Here is an 18382-nt window from a genome sequence, read left to right as displayed (position 1 = left end):
CTTGTAGATCTTGGCTTTCATGTTCTAGCTCACCGCAGAATTTTGAACCTCCTCTTTCCTGACTTGGTGTTTTGAGAAAATAGCGGAATGGATCAGAGGGACCAACGTAGCTTGGCTTTGATGAACGTTCTCTTGTGTTTTGCTGTTTTGACTTCTTCATTTGCTGTTTTTATAACCATGAACTCTCCTTATTCTTCTCTTGCAGATGAGCTCACAGTGCCTGCACTTTACCCCAGTAGCCCTGAAGTGTGGGCGCCGTACCCTCTCTACCCAGCGGAGTTAGCACCTGCTCTACCTCCGCCTGCTTTCACCTACCCTGCTTCACTGCATGCCCAGGTAATTTATACCAATCAGTCACACCTTCACCCACATGACCACCTGATCCTCTCCAGTGCACACCGTACAACTAACACTTGTCTGGCTAACAGGCACACCAGAGAAAAATTAATGATCACACCTCAATCAAGCTGACACATCCTCCTAGGACTACTTGGGACAAGCTTGGGAAAAATGACAGCACCCCACTGCCTGATAGAACCCTGAACACTTTTCTCTTCCTGAGTAATTTCACCTCATTCACTGAAGGCAGTTCGAAATACCTGCTGGGTCTTTGTACACATATATACCCCCTTTGTATATATGGACTGTGCTTCCCAGACCTGCCTTTGCTGTGTTTTTCCTGGACGTTTGGGGGCTGAATTGTCTTGAGGTGGAGAAAGACAAGGTGTGTGAGTGTGTGCTTTGGCACATATGTGTACTGGAAGCCAATGAAGAAAGAGGGAGGGAAAACTGTCTCATACAGAAGGGCAAATGCAGGACCTTCAGTGGTCTAGGTAGCAATTCCTGGTGTGTGTGTGTGTGTGTGTGTGTGTGTGTGTGTGTGTGTCAGGGTGAGTTCTACATCATGAGTGTTTCACATGAGTGTTTCACATGAGGTCTGAACTGGAGTGAGAGTGATACAAATGGCTATTGGATGAGTGAAAAGGTACATTTGCTATGCCAAATTCCTTTGCCAATCCCAGTGAGGCTTTGAAGATGCTGAATGGCTGCTTGGAGTTGATGATGAGCTACATGGGAACTACACTAAGGAATGCTCGCAAGAGGGGGACATTGGCCTGGGAGGGCAGTTCCTGGGTTAGGATCACTGCCATGTTGAATGAGTGGATTCATAGTTCGTGGATATTCTATTGATTTGGCCTTTGCTACTTGATTCTTGGGTGGCTGTGGCAGTGGCAGCAAGGGGTTCTGCCTGCTAGCACCATGTGCAGCAGTTGTACCCCCCCCCCCATTTTGGAGACCCTGGATGATGTCCTGACAGATCAGATTCCAAGGATATCTCGGGGGAGGGACACAGTAATTATGGGAGATTTCAGTCTCCTGGATATTACTTGGGAGACTCACTCAGCGGTGACAGCCAGGTCACCTCGCTTCCTAGATGCTTCCCAGGACTCTGTCCTGGGGCTGATCCTGTTTTATCTTTTCATCAATGACATGGAAGAAGGGGTGAACAGTCTGCTGTTCAGATTTGCAGATGTTACTAAAACCAGGGCAGTGATCACAACTGAGGAGCAGGTACTCCAGATCCAAAAGGATCTGGACAGACTATGGAAGTGGGCAGGAGACAACAGGATGGCGTTCAGGGTGGATAAGTGCAAGGTCTTGCACTTGGGGCATAGGAATGGGTGTCATAAGTACAGGTTAGGGGACAAGTAGCTGGAGAGCTGCACTTGTGAAAGGGATCTTGGGGTACTGGTTGACAGAAGGCTGAGTCAGCAGTGTGATGCGGTGGTCAAGCAGGCAAACACCACTCTTGGTTGCTTAGCCAGAAGTGTGGCTTCTAGAAGGTATTACTAGAAGGTAATCACTGGAAGGTATTACTACCACTCTATACAACTCTGGTGCACCCGCAACTGGAGTATTGTGTTCAGTTGTGGACCCCTCGTTACAGGAAGGATATAGCCAGGTTAGAGCCAGTGCAGCGCAGGGCCCAAGGTTGGTGGCCAGTTTGCAGGGGAAGCTGTATGAGGCGAGACTGAGGGAACTGGGTGTCTTCAGCCTGGAGAAGAGGAGACTCTGAGGGGATCTATTGGCAACATACAAGTGTGTTAGGGGATGTCACACGGAGGTGGGTAGAGACCTGTTCTCCCCTGCAGAGGAAGGCAGGACGCTCTCCAACAGAGCAAAGCTCAGGGAACCAAAGTTCAGTTTAGATGCCAGGAAGCACTTCCTGACAGTCAGGTCCCCGAGGGTATGGAATGGACTTCCATGGGAGGTGGTTGAGGCCCCATCGGTGAGGGTGTTCAAGGATAGACTAGCCATGCACATGGTGGGCATGTCGTGAGCAGAGCCAGCTGAAGCCGGGGGTCAGACTAGATGGCCTGGGAGGCCCCATCTGACTCACTCTGTTTCTATGTTTCTAGGGAACAGAGATCTGGTCACCATGGCAGCCTTCATGGGGTCACCTTTAGCTTTGAATTCTGCATTGTGCTCCATGCAGGGCCCCCTCTTGTCAAATATAAGAACGGCCCCGAATGCCGCACTGAGGTTCCTGTGTAGTTTATGCTGACCGGGCAGGTGTTCGTATTCCAAAGTCCGCTTCAGAGCCCCTTCCAGAGGGCTGGTGCAGACTTTTCAAGCCGTAGTGCTTCTGGATTATTATTAGAAGGATCACAGAACTAGGCCTCACCTCTGCATCTTACAAGTGTGAGGCATACAGATTTGCCTGTTCTGTGAACTTGGCTAATGGTCATGTCAACAGGACAGCAGAACCTTTTCCATTCCAAGAGTCACATTCCGTTTTGAAGAAACTCTCACGGGCTGCTTTCTCTTGATGGCGTGTGGGTGGCAAAGGCAAAAAGGATAGGGCCAGACTGGGGGGAGCTCAGAGTTCCTGGCCAGTAAGTGAGGCTTAGGAGAGGGATTTTAGTCTTTCAGAATGGGGTGTGGTGGGGGAATCCTGCACAAAAGTCAGGAAAGTACCAAGTGTCAGGGGAAGGGTGCCTTGCCCTCTGAGAAACCCTAGGGTCTAGTGTGGGACCCAAAGAGGTCTGGATTTGTCTTGTGGGCCTGAGGTTCTGCAACCCAGTGACAATGGGAGGGGTTTTTGGAATCTCCCCAGAGAAATATTCCTGGCTAACAGTTTCACAGCTTTTAGAAAACTTAAGAACTTCCTGTTTAGTTAGCACTTTCCGGTCTCTGAAACAGAAGAATGCTTGGCTTCTGTTGTAGGCTTGGTCTGATCTGTTGGTTTTAGGGATGTTGTGACAGATGCTGTGATTTACTGTGCTTGTTGCAGGGACAATTGAAGCCAAGATCCTGATGGGGCTGAGATGGCAAAATATACTTTTTAAATGTGCCATCCTGCCAGGCGGCAAGGTTTTATAGCCCATGAGTTAAGCAAGCCATGAGTTGTTGGGGATGAGCAGGCAAGAGTGGGAGTCCTGCAGGTTTTCTAAAATTATTTAGCAACCCGTGATCAGCCCCTTTAAAGATTATAGAGCTTGACATCCGAACCCAGTGGTTAACCAACAACAAACCACAGACAACATGCACAGTGATCTCAAAGGAGCCTATCAAGGGTTCCTGAGTAAAAGCAAAATGGTAGCCTCATTGGAGGCCATCTGCACATTCTGTCCTTCTTACGCATGACAAATCATGGGGTTGCCTAAAACATGGGTTGTCACTACAAAGTCAGAAATCTAGAAAGCAGCCCGAGCTGAACCTGGCTGCCACCTGGTAAGCAGATCCGTTGTAACACCCTCTTGACATTTTCCATGTGCATTTTGATCAGTTCAACACTTGGGTTTTTTCCAGAGTAGGGGGAGTATACAAGTGTTGGAAACACGTGCATGCCTTGGGGGAAGTATAATGTATGACGCATCAGCTCAATGATTAGGCATATTATAGAGGTGCTAGATGAGCCAGTTGAGTTCTCTGTAAACACTATTAAGGAGATGGTTGTTTTCCCTGCAATCCAGTGGTTTTAAATACTCCTAGTAGGATGCTAGGCCAATTTAGTGGGAACTGAGAACAAGTAAACACTGGGATAGTTTCCAGAGGACACTGGGATGTGTGCAAGTTTTTTATAGAAATCAAATTCTATTCTAAAAGCGAGAACTTTGAGCCAAGTAGACTAAATATCACATTCTGTATATCCAGATTATGTAACTATCATGTTTCTTCTGGCCTCAGGAAGTATGATCCTGTCCTAGTGTTTTACAGTGTGAGCACTGTGTCTTTGCCATCAGCTGGACTCATGGACCCTTGTATTTTATGGCCAGGAGTGTCACAGTTCAATAGCTTCATCTCCTTCTATACAGGGCAAGTGTGTGGGTATCCACTGGTGCTTCTTGTAATTCAGGCCAAATTTCCTCTCTCAAATCCATCATCCTAAGTGTGGGCTAAGAGCATCTGGGGCTATAGCATGGTTGAAGCTAAGTAGTTGAGATGCCGGGCTCACGTAAGCTGCTTTGATCTCTCAAAAGGAGTATGTAATAACGTGAAAGCCAGGAATAGAGGTTTTGCCAAGCAAGTCTGTTCCAGGGCACAGCATTATTGACCGACTGCACCATCAGTGCACATGTGCCTTGCGGAGCAGAAGAGGACAAGGCCTTATCCAGAAAGCTTACGATCAACCATCCGACACAGGGAAACAGCAGAGGAGAGGGAGGAAAGTGGAGGCAAGAGGCAAAGGGAAAGAATAGCCTCGCTATCCCTACACTTTCCTTAATTAATTAAACTGAACAGAGAAAAGATCAAATATTACAGGTTTTGGATTTGGAAGTGCTAATTACATATGTGTTATATACCCCTATATATCAATATATAGCAAAATGTACTTCCATGATTAAAAATAACTATACATAAACAAAGGCAAACAAACTTAAACAAATACCCATATATTTCTCCATTTGTAAATTATGCCTAAAGAACACATGTTCAAAAATAGAAAGTTTCATTAAATCCTCCACCCATTATGTTATTGCAGGTGTCTGTTTAGCCTTCCAATGTTTTAATATTAGTCTTTTAGTTTTCAGAAGCGTATGGAAAATCCATTATGCTGACCTTTTGTTAGATTCCAAGAGATGGGTAGGTCGTTAAATGAACATGTGTAGGATTAAATATGAAAGAACTTTCCATAACAACATTTATTTGAATTATTATTTCTTCCCAAAAGGAAGCTACGCAGGGCATTGCCAAACATGTGAAAAAGAGAAGCAGTAGCAGCATTGCACCACCAGCAATTGTCTGATTCGAACAAGCATTTATCAAAGTGAGACTGTGGCGTCCAGTATACTTACAGCATCACTTGTTGCTGAATTTGACAGAGTCTAAGGTTTTTAACTCTTCCAAAATGAAACACTCCATTGATTGGACAAAATGGATGCTCCAGCTTGGGGGCCTGTCTTTGGCTGAGATCCCATGTATCCTATTTCCTCACTGGTAGTAGATACTGGAATGGTGGGCCAATGTAGCTTCAGTCAGTGCTTCCAATAACACAAGTAGCTCAGGAGCTGTAAAAGCAGCAGAACCAAACCTAGATTCCAGCATTTCAAATGCATGTATTACTGTGCAACCATAGCAAGCAGTTCATAATTAGCATGCAAAGAGGAAAATGGCAACAAGTTATCATCAGGACCAGCAAGCTAAAATTGGCCAAGCATTTTCTTGCCAATCTTTAAATTTGGGATGCCCCTATAGCTAATTTTGCATATGAAAATAAGTCATACTCCACTTGCCATAGAATCATAGAAGAGTAGAGTTGGAAGGGGCCATGAAGGCCACTGAGTCCAAACCCCTGCTGTGGCAGGAAACCAAGTTACACCATCCCATCCCATCCCATCCCATCCCATCCCATCCCATGGAAATATATGCTGCAACTCTCTGGCTACTGTGACTAGAAAAGGCACATCATCCTCTCTTGAAAGATGTAGTCCACTTGGGAAGCAGATCCAAACATGGAAATTCCAGAAATGACCAGGGAGGGAAATCTAAGCTATGTGGAAAAGGCCAGCTTCTAGGCCTGATGCTGTAAGGAAAGATGAAGGAAGCCAAATCCACATTTTTGGTCATCCTTCATCAAAGTTGCATCCTTTTCAAGGATATTTGTGGAAAAGTAGAATTCCATAAAATTTTACAAAACAAAGCATCAAGCTTCTGGAAATATTTGCCAGGTATTTAATAACGAAACCACATAAACATTTTAACTGCATTTACCTCACCCCATAGACTTAGCCTTAAGGATGTCCATTTGTCAATGTCCTCTTTAATCAATTTATTTACTATAACATGCTCATTTGTGGTATATCTCTAGAGAACAGTATTTCCGAATAAGTAGTAAGTTCTGTACAAAGTGTGAATTGCCAGTTAGATGTTACTGTATGGGATATATTATCTCCAGTAGACATCAGTTAATAGAATAAACAGATCAGTATCCAAAATAGTAATTGCATCAAAACTGAAACAGATGACCAGAGTTCCAAAGTAAACAATAAAAATTTATCAGCATAAAAATAAGTTTATATTCTAATGCATTGTGCACAAATCCATGAATAGATACTAGGGTTTTATCAAACAGCCATGCCCCAGGTGTTTCCAGACATCGTTTAAATATCAGCAGAGAGAGAGAGGACATTCCTGTCTAGTATCTCTTGAGAAAGAAAAACCCAGGCAAAACACCTTTGTCCTAACTGTGCCTCTAGACATTTCATACGAATTGCCACTTCTGAAATTAGTCCACTTCTGAAATTCTAGGGGAAAATTTCTCAGTATGAATAAAATAAATGTCCAGTAAATTTTATCAAAGGTCTTCTCTGTATCCAAACAGATAACAGCACCTGTGTCTGTTCTGTCCTTATTTAATGCAATGAAGTCCACAGCAACTCTTAAGATTTTTTTTTTAATCCCATCTGGTCATAACATTGGAAAAGCCATGCTGGATCAGACCAAAAGTCCATCTAGTCCAGCACTCCATACACGTGGTGGCAAACCAGCTCCTCACAGGATCCTTCAAGCAGGATTGGTGCAAGATCTCTGCCTGCTCTTAGCTCATCGGTAACTGGTGTATGGTCCAGTTGGTCGTAATAACTCATTGTAGTCTGTCAGCCAGTGATGTCAACACTAATGCGTGAAATAGGTTGATAATTAGCACAGAAGATATTATACCTATCTGGCTCAAGGATGACATCAGTGTAAGCATCTTTGAGCACTGAATAAAGAGAAAGTGATTAAAAAATAATGCTGCGCGAACAGCAAAGCTTGGACACTGCAGAGATGGGAAACATATTCTATCACTCAGTTGGGAGTCCACCTGTACAAAGTGATTTCCCTATTTTCATGTTGCTTTTCCTAACTGAAGAAACTGAGTCACCATTAAAAACTACCTTCGTAAAATATCTAGACAGGAAAGAGTAACCGTAGGGGGGAAAGTCTGCATACCCAACTCTAATCATCTCTGCTGTACATTTCTGAATAAAAATTTTAAAATGGCAGATGTTTCTTTTAAGGAAGAGTAAGTATCTCACTAATTGCCAAAGTAGTTTTGTGCTCTAAGGCTGTGGGCCAAGAGCTTACTCCTTAGGCTTTGATATGTTAGGGAATGAGGGGATATGTCAATGGTTTCATAGGAAAAGTTGGTTTTCGGGAGTCATTTCAATGAAGAGAACATGCAGGCTTTCTGGAAGGCAGTTCCAAGCCCCCAGGGAGAAATGAAGGTGTCTTTTTCAAAGGAGCAGGACAACTGGGGATGGTGGAGATGGAGGAAAGGAGGTAACAGGTGGGATAGGGAGAAGGGCAGAGAGAGGAGCAGAGGCAGTTCAGAGCAATAGAAACTTTATTTCAGTGCCTTCCCAGCACCTATGCCGTGGTCTACACTCTGAGTTCAGGTGCTGGCTGTTAGTGGCAACTGTTCAGTGTTTGGTTTTGTTCCTCTCAAGCTCTGGAGAAGTTAGAGGACATGATGTGCCCATAGATCAGTGATACAGGGGACACTCTGCATGCAGGAGGTCTTAGGCTCAATTTCTAGATGTTAAATATCTCAGGAAGCAGTACAGGACACAATAGTCTCATAGGCAAACATAGTTTATCTATCTGGCTAGTTTTCTCCCCTTCCTGCCCCCAGAACCCTTCTTTGAGGTCCCTTCCTTTCTGCGCTGGACTGGAAACAGATTCCCAGCTATGAAGTTGGAGCAATTTTCTGACTTCGCAGCTCAGATTTTAGGAATCTTCTTACTGTTTAGATGCTGTCCAGTGGCCATGAATAGTAACAATAAGATCCTATGACCTGATAAAACAACTGATGTTAAAATCTTGTTGTAAAATTCCAAACTCTCAAGCAGGTGTTGTATCTATACTGGAAATGATTGATCCAGGTGTATAGTTCTAACAGCACACAGCATCCCCCGTGGCCTAAATTCCACTTTCCCTGACCACAAGCTCGCAAATGGTACAACATGGGCTGTGCTTTTGTTGCCACAATCCAGTGATTTGCCCACTGTGTGGGGTCAGCCATGCCACACTTGTGCATCTCCAGTGCGCCAGTGAGGTCCAGCCTTGAGTCTGTGTGGCTTTGGGGTGTTCAGCCACACTGAATCAGTGCATCTCCCAGCTCAGAGCTGCCTCTTCTGGTGTTCACAGTCCTCCTCCCAGTTTATCCTCACAACAACAACCCTGTGAGGTAGGTAGGCTGAGAGTCTGTGATTTGCCCAAAGTCACCCAGTGAGCTTCATGGCCAAGTGGGGACTGGAAGCCAGATCTCCCAGGTCCCCAGTCCAGCAGTCTAACCATCATACCAGCTCTCAAGAATTATATCAGAGTGTCAGGTTAATCCTTGGACCACAATTTGAAGAACCACTATAGTTTACAAAAAAACAAAGTTGGTATTTTGTTTGGTGCCAACATTTTTGATAGCTCAGTTTTCACCCCTTGTAAGTTGAATGGACTGTTGGGGACATCATAGAGCCAATCTCTAAAAAAAAAAAAAAAAAAAAACCCCTTCCAAGAATACTGTCTGGAGGTGGCAGAATGAGGGTTATGCTTGTTGGACTGCTCCTGATTAGTCAGTGCTAATGTAACATGCAGAGCTGAACAGAAAGAATGGCCCATAATTCGTGGGCAATAAAACCATTGACAACTGATACTCAGCATCTCTTTATCTTGCCTCCAGAATTTGGACAGTGTGGGGAAGACGAGCAGGAAACGGCTATAATGGTGGTCATGTCCCACTTGCATATTTTCTGTGGGAACAGAGTGCTGGACTAAATAAGCCTTTGCTCCAATCCAGCACAGCTGTTCCTCCACACCTGACATGGCCAAGCCATGGTCTTCCTCCTCTTAAAAGAAATAAAAGTTACTGCCCGGAAACTTGGGGAAAATAAACGCAAATGCGAAGCAGAGCTTGAGGAAAACAGCTTCTGACAGGAAGGAAAAGGAAAATTAGCTTCAAATGGAACACTATCTTTTATTCACAACTTGCAGCAGGGCAGACTTTGAGTGTGAGTCTGAAAATAATCCCCCAAAGCGCCACACCTCTCCGGCAGAGCGGGAGGCCAGGATGCCCAGTAATGTATGTTCTGTCACAAGCACTTTTCTGCTCACTGAACCTTGCTGCCTGGGACTCCTAATGGCCCCTGAGAGCTGGCATACCCTAGTTAAAAATTAACAAACAAAGGGAAAAAGTAATTAAATATGGATGGCAGTAATCGCTGAGGAGTACGCTGGGCCTGAACTGCTACACGCTCGAGCACTCCCTCGTAGCTTGGTACATCCTGCAAGTTGGGAAGAATTCTGTGGTGAGTCGCTCGCTCTGCAGGGCTTGCTAGTTAGGCTTTGTAGTAGTGCTGCTGCCCACCTGTTTGGAGAGATGGGCACTGCAGGGTGGCCCAGGCCTTCACACGGTGGCCCAGAGCTGAGGAGTAGCGAAATGTGGATGGGACACTGCGGAGGCCCGGCCAGGACTTGCAGTGTGGTCCCTTCTTCCTGGCATAGGGTAAGGGCTCTCCATGACACACTGCAGAGCCCGCCCTTCCCCTCTGTGGTTGTGTTACTATTCTAGCAGCCATCGTGGAGTGGCTACCTTCTGTTTTCGTTGCTTTTCAGTTGGGTCTCACCTTCAAGCTCCTGTTGGAATTGAATCCTTGCCATTGGAAAGAGTCTTTATGGCTTTCTTCCTCTTTGCTGTTCCTCCCTTTTTCCTGAAAGATTCTGTCCTCTCAAACCCACCACTTTTTGGTTAATTTCTCCCCTTATTCTCCTTCTCCTTGTGTTTTTTGTTAAACACACTTGATCATCAGCTACTGAGCTGGGCAGAGGAACCTGACACCTCATGTTCATAACATCCCGTTTCTAAGATCATTGTACATTTGACTGAGGAGTATGGGTTTTAGTAATTCTGATATCTGCAGGCCAGACATATGAGGGCACTTGGACTGCATTTCCCCCCATTCACGTGTGTGTCAAGGATTCTGACTGGCTGGCTTCCTGCCAATGCTGAACATGAAGAAGTGAGATTTTCTGGGAGAGGAGCCCTTCCACACATCCTGAAGAGACAGCAGCCTTCGCACCCAGCACATTTCCCAGTCATATTTGTAGTGAATGGCAATAGAGAAGCAACAGCTTACCATTATTCTCCAGGAGTGGTTTCCATATTAGGTTTCCCTCTGAAATATTAGCTGCTGGAATGGCAGCACATCAACAAGAATATGTATTTTATCAGTCTGAGTTTGCACTTGTGCTCAAGTGCAAATCTGCCGTGTGAAACAGAATCTGAACTGAGTGCCATGCCAGAAATATGCTTGAAAGTAATTTGCATTATGCAGCTGCTAGTAGGAATGGATCTATGATCAAGTAGCTTCACTTAAGATTTTTGAACAGAGCTGAGACCAGAATATCAGCATCCCAGGTTAGAGATGTTTGTGCTTCCATTGAATTTTGATTTTTTTCCAGTTTTTAGCTCTGCCTCATCTTCTAGGAAGTTCCAGTCACTGAGCAGCTTTGTACAACCACAGAGGCTTATTTTCCCTGGTTGTCTATGCCAGTTGCAGGCTGCCCCATTAGCACAATCGCCTTCAGCAAGCCCAGGTTGTTGTGATGGGTTGGCTGGTGAGGATGGGTGGCTGGAGCAGTTTGGAAACCACCCCAGAATCTTTGTCCAGAAACCACCCCAGCCAGCCAGCATTGCTGGGTTCAGGCCCCGTGGCAGCGCATGCCTGGCAAAGATGCTTTGCCAGCTTATGTCCAGCACACCCATTTTCTGCGTGTGGCTGTGCGGACCAAGTCATTACGTGCCTTGGCTGAGGAAGGACTCTGAGGATGATCCTAGTTCCTGGTGAAGGAAAGTCTGACCAGATTCTTCTGTGGCCTGAGAAAGACCTTTTTGGCAGATTACATGCACAGGAAATGGGGGCCATTAAACCATTTCAGCCCTTCTGTGGCTCTAAATTGCATTCAGATAAAGGCAACTATGTTTGGCATTAGTTTATACCAGGTGGCAGGCAAGTATAGCATAGATAAGCATTCCAATAGATACCAGGTTGGACTTCAACTCCTATCATTCCTATCCAGCATGACCAACATTTTACACCTTGAAAAATTAAACTGCTTTGGCCTAATTCCTCCAGTGAATACCAAGTTCTGGAAATGCAGAACCATCCACCATGAATTGAGGACAGACAATGGCTTTCTCATGTGGAAAATTGCTTCAGCAAAGTGTTATAACACATGAAGTACACACAGGTCTTTCATCTCAGGGTTGCCTCTCATCAAACAGAATTTGATGAGTCTAACAATCTTGCTCATATGTATCCTTGCCATAACATGGCATGATATGCTGTCGCTATTGTTGTTTTACAATTGGGAACTGATGCCGGGAACGGTATGAAATGCCATGAATGAGCCAGTAAGTCTTAGCTAGGTCAAAATTTGCATTGAGGTCCAGCAGGAAATCCAGTGGAGCCTCAAAGGGTGTGATGTGTCTTGTCTTAACACTAGTTTTGTGTGAGAGCCTTTGGTCTTGCAAATACCACCAACATGCTTACCCCCAAATGTTATGGTTACCCATTTAGGCTACAGCATTGACATATGCCAATCGCGTGATGGTGTACCAGGAATATTGTCTGTACTTTCAAAATATGGTGGTGCTGTTATGTAGAAACATCAGCGTATGGAATTGCAGCAAGTTCTTTAATCATGGTTTGGTTTCCACATCATATGTTAATACATATATGTGAAATAGATTTGTGTGAATAAAATGCATAATCAGACCATTACACTCATATATTTTTACAGCAGAGCTGTTGCAGAGCTCCTGTTTAGGAGAAATGGGCTGGCAGCGGTAGATTGTTGATAGGGCAGGCCACATGTCAGTAATCCCAAGATCATCAAGGTCCAGCCTAAACGTGTATGTTGTGCTCTAGGTCTCCAAGCCACTGAGTCCTAATCTGCTTCAGCTGTCATAGGACACATCCAGCAGAAGTGGGAGAACCAAACCCAAGCAAAGAGGTGCCTTTTATTAGGAGCCTCAGAGCACAACTGCTCTGGACTGGCTCTGCTGATGCTGTCAGCATGCTTGGATTAGCAGCTGTTTGCTTCCTGAATGTCTGAGTTGCCAGTGACTACCAGCCTCATCCAGAGCCCCAGTTAACACAGAAAACACATTTGGTTCTCTGCCACAGAAGCTATTTGCAAGGCAAAGGGAACAGTGATAAGCAGCAGATCTTTATCTGGTAGATTGATTGATTGATTGATTGATTGATTGATTGAAATGTAACTGATGGACTGATGAGGTCTACAAGTTTAAAGTGAAAGGTTTCTGCATTCTTAAAGTTGGGTTGGGTTACAGATATTGATAGTGGCTATTGAATTTCATGTTGTTGTTAGTGGTGAAGTCTGACCCACCAACCCACCAACCCCATGGACAACATTCCTCCAGGCCTTCCTGTCCTCCACCATCCCCCGGAGTCCACTTAAGCTCACAGCTGACTGCTTCAATGACTCCATCCAGCCACCTCATATTCTGCCATCCCCTTCTTCTTTTGCCATCAATTGTTCCCAGCATTAGGGTCTTCTCCAGTGAGTCCTTCTCATTAGGTGGCCAAAGGATTTGAGTTCATCTTCAGTATCTGGCCTTCTAAAGAGCAGTCAGGGTTGATCTCCTCTAGGACTGACTGGTTTGATTGCCTTGTGGTTCAAGGGACTCTCAGGAGTCTCTTCCAGCACCACAATTCAAAGGCCTCAATTCTTTGGTGCTCAGCCTTCCTTATGGTCCAGTTTTCACAGCCATACATTGCAACTGGGAAAACCATAGCCTTGACTATACGCGCTTTTGCTGGCAGGGTGATGTCTCTGGTTTTTAGTATGCTGTCTAGATTTGCCATAGCTTTCCTCCCCAAGAGCAAGTGTCTTTTAATTTCTTGGCTGCAGTCCCCATCTGCGGTGATCTTAGAGCCCAGGAAGATAAAATCTGATATCTCAAATATTTATATTGAAATTTTTTTCAATGTCTTCAATCTGTTAAAAGACAGATTATTAATATTTTAACTAGTGGGTGGCCCTAGAAAGTGCGTTACAGTTTGTTCATAGCAAACCAGGTTTAGTTCTGTCGTGGGTGGATGGTTAAAGCAAATGGAAGCTTGCCTGAGAAAACTCCAGAGGTACAATTCAGCAAAAGGTAGTCGTGACTAATTCTCACTGAAAACGATAGAATGGGACATAGTTGTGACTAATGTGGCTTGTGCCTTGAATCCTTTGGCATTATAGAGGACTATGAGAGGATAAGGCAGTCTGTCACAGGGTACATGTCATTGGTAGAACTTAAAAATTCACTCTTCTCTCACTTAGGAGAATTATGATAGCATGAACCAAAGTTTCAATTCAATCCACAACTACATGAATTGAGTAAAGATGTTTTGCACTTCAGTAGCCATGCCTTGGGCTACAGTACATACTTTGCACTCAAAAGTTCTCTGTTTCTATCTCTCACATCTTCAGTTAAAGGGAACTTAGGAGCAAATGACATATGGCATGGAAAATCCATGATTCGTCTCCAAGTGTCTATTGGAAGAGGTTGAACCAGATAGTTGGAAGGGTTGGTGCAACCCCCACCTTCTTCTCCCTTTAACTGCTTTAAACACCTCCCTCCCTCCTCCACCTATTGCTATTAGCTGTAGTAGAGAGAAAGAATCCAGCACCTTGTATTACACAGTGAATGCATGACCTCATTCCAAGCTAAGCACAGAGTAGGTCATTGTGACAATTTTAAAACATGAAGCATACCTGTGCCATGACCCACATAAATTAGTCAGTGGCATTGCTTTGGTGGATTCCAGTGGATTGAAGCAAACTTGTTATTTCAGATGGGCTATCCTGGAAGACAAATCATTATGAGAAATTGTCTTAGGGAAACCTTTCCTGGAACTTACTAGTTTAACATTTTAATCTCTCTGTAACACGTTTATGTTCCACTGCCCATGAGGAGTGAGTATTCTAGTATACCATACTATGTTTTTTCAAGATGAATGGTGTGCCACTGTTAAAAAGTAGGAAGTAATACACATTGACACAAGGCATATGTGTGGATGGGATTTGAATTGGTGGTGGCAAACTAGAAAAAAGATCTTGGTGTTGTTGTGGATTGACCAGGCTAGTGCATAACAGCAACTCCTGCATTTTCAAATCATGGATTGATGAATGGGAATGAGTGAATGTGCTGTTAATTGTTTCTGCTTTCAATTAACAACCCATCCAAATTTGAAACTCTGGGTTGTTCAGGGGTTAAACAACCCAGAACTAAGCCTGGGTTTGCCTGCAATGTGGGGGGGTGTGGGGGGGTTATGGGATTTGTTGTAATATATCTGGAGGGTGCAAGGTTGGGGAAGGCTGGACTGTGCTGTGCTGTTTTTCAGTTCTCCTCGGCCAAGTTTTTCTTTCATCCAGCCTTCCCCTGCAGCTCTGCCCTCAGTTACCCAGAAGTCATGCAGCAAACTGCTCCATTTGTAATGCCCTGGTGGACTCCGAGGCCCAAAGCTGTGAGAAAAGAGCAGGTATCTTCTGCTTTCATTTCTTCTAGGTATTTCCACAGAGGAGCTGAGTGGGAAAAGGTCAGCTGGGGACGTAGGCCCAGTTTCTGCCCTGTGCACCCCTTTAAGACTTGATACCCCTTTCGTGTGAATAAGACAAGCGTTTGAAAACCCTTGTTTTGAGAGCAGGAGCATTCGCCAGAGAGCCCAGCCCTCTGCTCAGTCTGCACTCAGCGGCCTGTGCCTGTTCATTGAAGGGCGTCCTGTGGAGCAGCACCTACAAATCCCAGACATTCTTTGGGTTCTTTACAGCTTCTTGGCCGAGATCGGGGGGCAGGGGGGAAGGACCATGCTTGTACCAAAGAAGACACCTCTTTTTCTTCTGTTAATCTGTGGGTGTAGCATTCTTCCCCACAGGAAATGACACCTGTAGCTATTTTTCTCACCCTGCCCTGGCAGGCTGAGCAGCAGCATGATAGCTTTGTTTTAGAGGTCATCCTGTGCGTCTTTTCTGGGCCTTTGGCTGCTCTGCTTGCCGTCTCCTTAAAAAGGCCATCAGAAGAGGTGCTTAAGGAAGGACAACTCTGTGTATGTGCCAATGGTGGGTTGAACAGAGCATGTTCTTCCTGTGGCAAGTGGTTGCCAGAAGAGGAAGGGGATGGAGTCACTGCAGAAGGGCTACCCCGTTCAGACACTCTGTTGCCCAGAGCACTCTCCCTAGTCAGGTTTGCCTGGCATCTTCCGTGCTGCCTTTTAGACCCATACACGCCCATCCTCTTCACCAGAGCATCTGGCCATGCCCTTGTTAGGCTTTGCTGCTTACCTGCCTGCAGTGGACAGAACTGCTTCCTCTTCTTGCCTGATTTCCTGGACTGCATTTTGTTAGTCTTATGAGCCTGTCAGATGCCGTTTTGCATTGAAATGTGGGATAGACATAATGTTAACATTCATTTGCCATCCATTATTATATTAACGTCAGACCCGTATGGTCGTAGCTTTTAGAAATCTACTATTTGTGCAGCATGAGCTTGAATTCCTTCAGAGCAAGGAATAGTTTCGTGTCGGCTAGAAAAGAAGGGGATGAAAGGGCAAGGCTGTGAGAGTCCTTCCTTGTGTGAAACACGCTGCGGTCAACTCTGTGGCCATAGCTCTGGAGATTGGCAATTGCAGCCACGTTCCTTGCACTTCTTGGACTCTGCTCCTTCTGGACGTAGCAGCTCTGCTGTTGCACAGTGATCGTGCAAACCGTGATTCTCACTGCTGAGTGCGGGAATCTGTAAAATATAATTTTAGAATTTTAGGGATCATAACATATAATTTTAGAAGCATTATTTCCTTCCAAGCAGTCTTGCCCGGATTCAGCCCCCTCATCGAAGCTCCAGCCCAGACAGCAGCTTTATCAAAGGGGGAGGACCAGCTCTGTGGGGCTGGGAAAGAGGTGAGCCCAGGAGGTGAAGGGGCCTGCCTGGTGACTTCCAAGCAGTGATGCAAGGTGGAAATTTTTCCTGCCGGTGGACATCTTTCCACACCATGTATGATTGCATTTATTCATACTTGTCTGAGCGGATGTGCTGAAATCAGTCATGTTAGAGGGACTAAAATATAGGAAATGATCCCCGATACATCATTTTTCTAAGGTGTGCATTGACAAACCTTGATGCCGAGTTGCCCGTGAGGGAATGGCAGAATTAGGCCGGATGACCCCTGTGCACACTACTGTTGGTTCCTGGCTGGGACTGGGCCAGACTTCCATGTGGTATATTTGCTCTTTCTTGGAAACACTCTTCAACAACCAACTGAAAGGAAATGGAAACTAAGGCTGTGATGAAGGTTGTGAAGATCAGGGCAGAATCCAGCTCTTTTTGCTTGTCAGACTTCTTTTCTCACACTCAGCCGTGACTAAGAAGCAAGCCAAGCTGACGGTCCGCGAACACTCGGGAATGCTAGCGGCCTCTTTGTGCGAAACATGCAAAATACGCAAAACCAGTGAAGCAGAACTCCACTTGACCTCACTTCCTGCTGGACGCCCACACAAACGCTTGGCCTGAGGTGGACTTAAGCGTGGGCTGGAGTTCAGGGAGCCAAGCTGAAGAAATGCGATGGATTCCCACACCCAAGCCAGATTCCTCACATCCCTCATTGTGCTTCCTGCTTCTTTCGTAACAAGAGTACAAGAGCCCTGCTGGATCAGACTCAGTATCTGTCGAGTCCAGAACTGTTCACCCAGGGCCAACCAGTTGCTCTTCAGATCCTACAAGCAGGCCCTTAAAGCAGCAGCACCCTCTTGCCCAGGAGCTGCATCCTTTGGTGAAAGAACACATTCAGCTCCTTCTTCCGTGTCAGATTTTTCCCAACTTGAAATGGAACCAAGAAACAGTGCAGCAAATAAGGAGCTGAAGGTGCTACAGTTATGTATGCCAGCTATGTTGATATAAGATTATTATTAGATTGCATTTATATCCCACTTTTTCCCTTTGGTGGCTTACATAGCTCCATTTTATCCTCACAACAGCAACCCTGTGAGGTAGACTAGGTTGTGAGTGAGTGACTGCCCCAAAGTCACCCAGCTGCTCCCTGACTGAGTGGGGACTCGAACCTGGACCTGCTGGATCACCAGTCCAACACTAACCACCACACCACGCTGGTTTTCTAGTATGTATGTCCAAGATCTATTTGCTCTCCTTGACTCTATATCCTAAAAATAGTGGGTTCTTTCAGGTGTAGTCATTTTTTATTAAGTATACACAAGCCTCATAGGGAAATCAATGTTATTAAGTTAACAATTTTCCCAATTTTCCAATAAAATAATTTCTGTATCAGTCATTGAATGTGTCTGAATATAGCATTTCAGCTATATTATGTGGTTGATTTCCCCTAAGGAAATGTTTCAGTTAAAATATTATGTAGCTACTGGGAAAACTTCTGATGTATTTATACGGCACATAAAATTGGCATGGATTACATTTTCACTTCTGTTTACGACATACAAGATATATTGCATATTTATTGAGGGAGAATGTGTGCTGGGGAATCAGAATGAGTCAAAGTAACATGCTAAATCAGATAACATTATTTAGAACACTGGAACGTTTTCTGGTTCTATTTTTTTCCTGAAAATCCCCATCGCTGCTTACAGGGCAGGAAGTGGGTAACTTTTCCATCCAGTTGCTGATTGCAGTTTGTTTACTTGGGGTCTTGTAGGTTGTGCTTCCTCAAGGATTTCCCCCAAGCCCCTGCAGCTTTCTTCCCAGAATTCCAGAGCTTTTGACTCTTACTCTTCTGCAATTTGGTGGTCTTACCCTTAGCTGAGAGTCTTTTGTACGCTGCCGAAGGAGGAGTTCAGCTTTCCCTGACCTCATGCCCTCCAGATG

At 45.0% G+C, this 18382-nt stretch overlaps 1 protein-coding gene across 5 annotated transcripts in view; it reads left to right on the top strand.

Moving 5' to 3' along the window:
- Positions 1-18382, top strand: part of RBPMS (RNA binding protein, mRNA processing factor) — a 107727-nt gene that overhangs the window by 74861 nt on the left and 14484 nt on the right. For 3 of the 5 annotated variants that reach the window (XM_044418860.1, XM_044418864.1, XM_044418862.1), the window contains one exon: positions 206-1362. In XM_044418860.1, the coding sequence (XP_044274795.1) occupies positions 206-471 (266 nt within the window). In that variant the 3' untranslated portion in view covers positions 472-1362. Of the gene's footprint in view, positions 1-205; positions 1363-18382 lie in introns of those variants that run through there. The other 2 variants (XR_006413613.1, XM_044418861.1) reach the window with 1 other exon arrangement.

Source organism: Varanus komodoensis, unplaced genomic scaffold (genome assembly GCF_004798865.1).
Source record: "Varanus komodoensis strain SLA01 unplaced genomic scaffold, ASM479886v1 scaffold94, whole genome shotgun sequence".
Classification (NCBI taxonomy): Eukaryota; Metazoa; Chordata; class Lepidosauria; order Squamata; family Varanidae; genus Varanus; species Varanus komodoensis.
The sequence above is the reverse complement of the archived record's forward strand: the minus strand, read 5'-3'. Positions and strand labels throughout refer to the sequence as shown.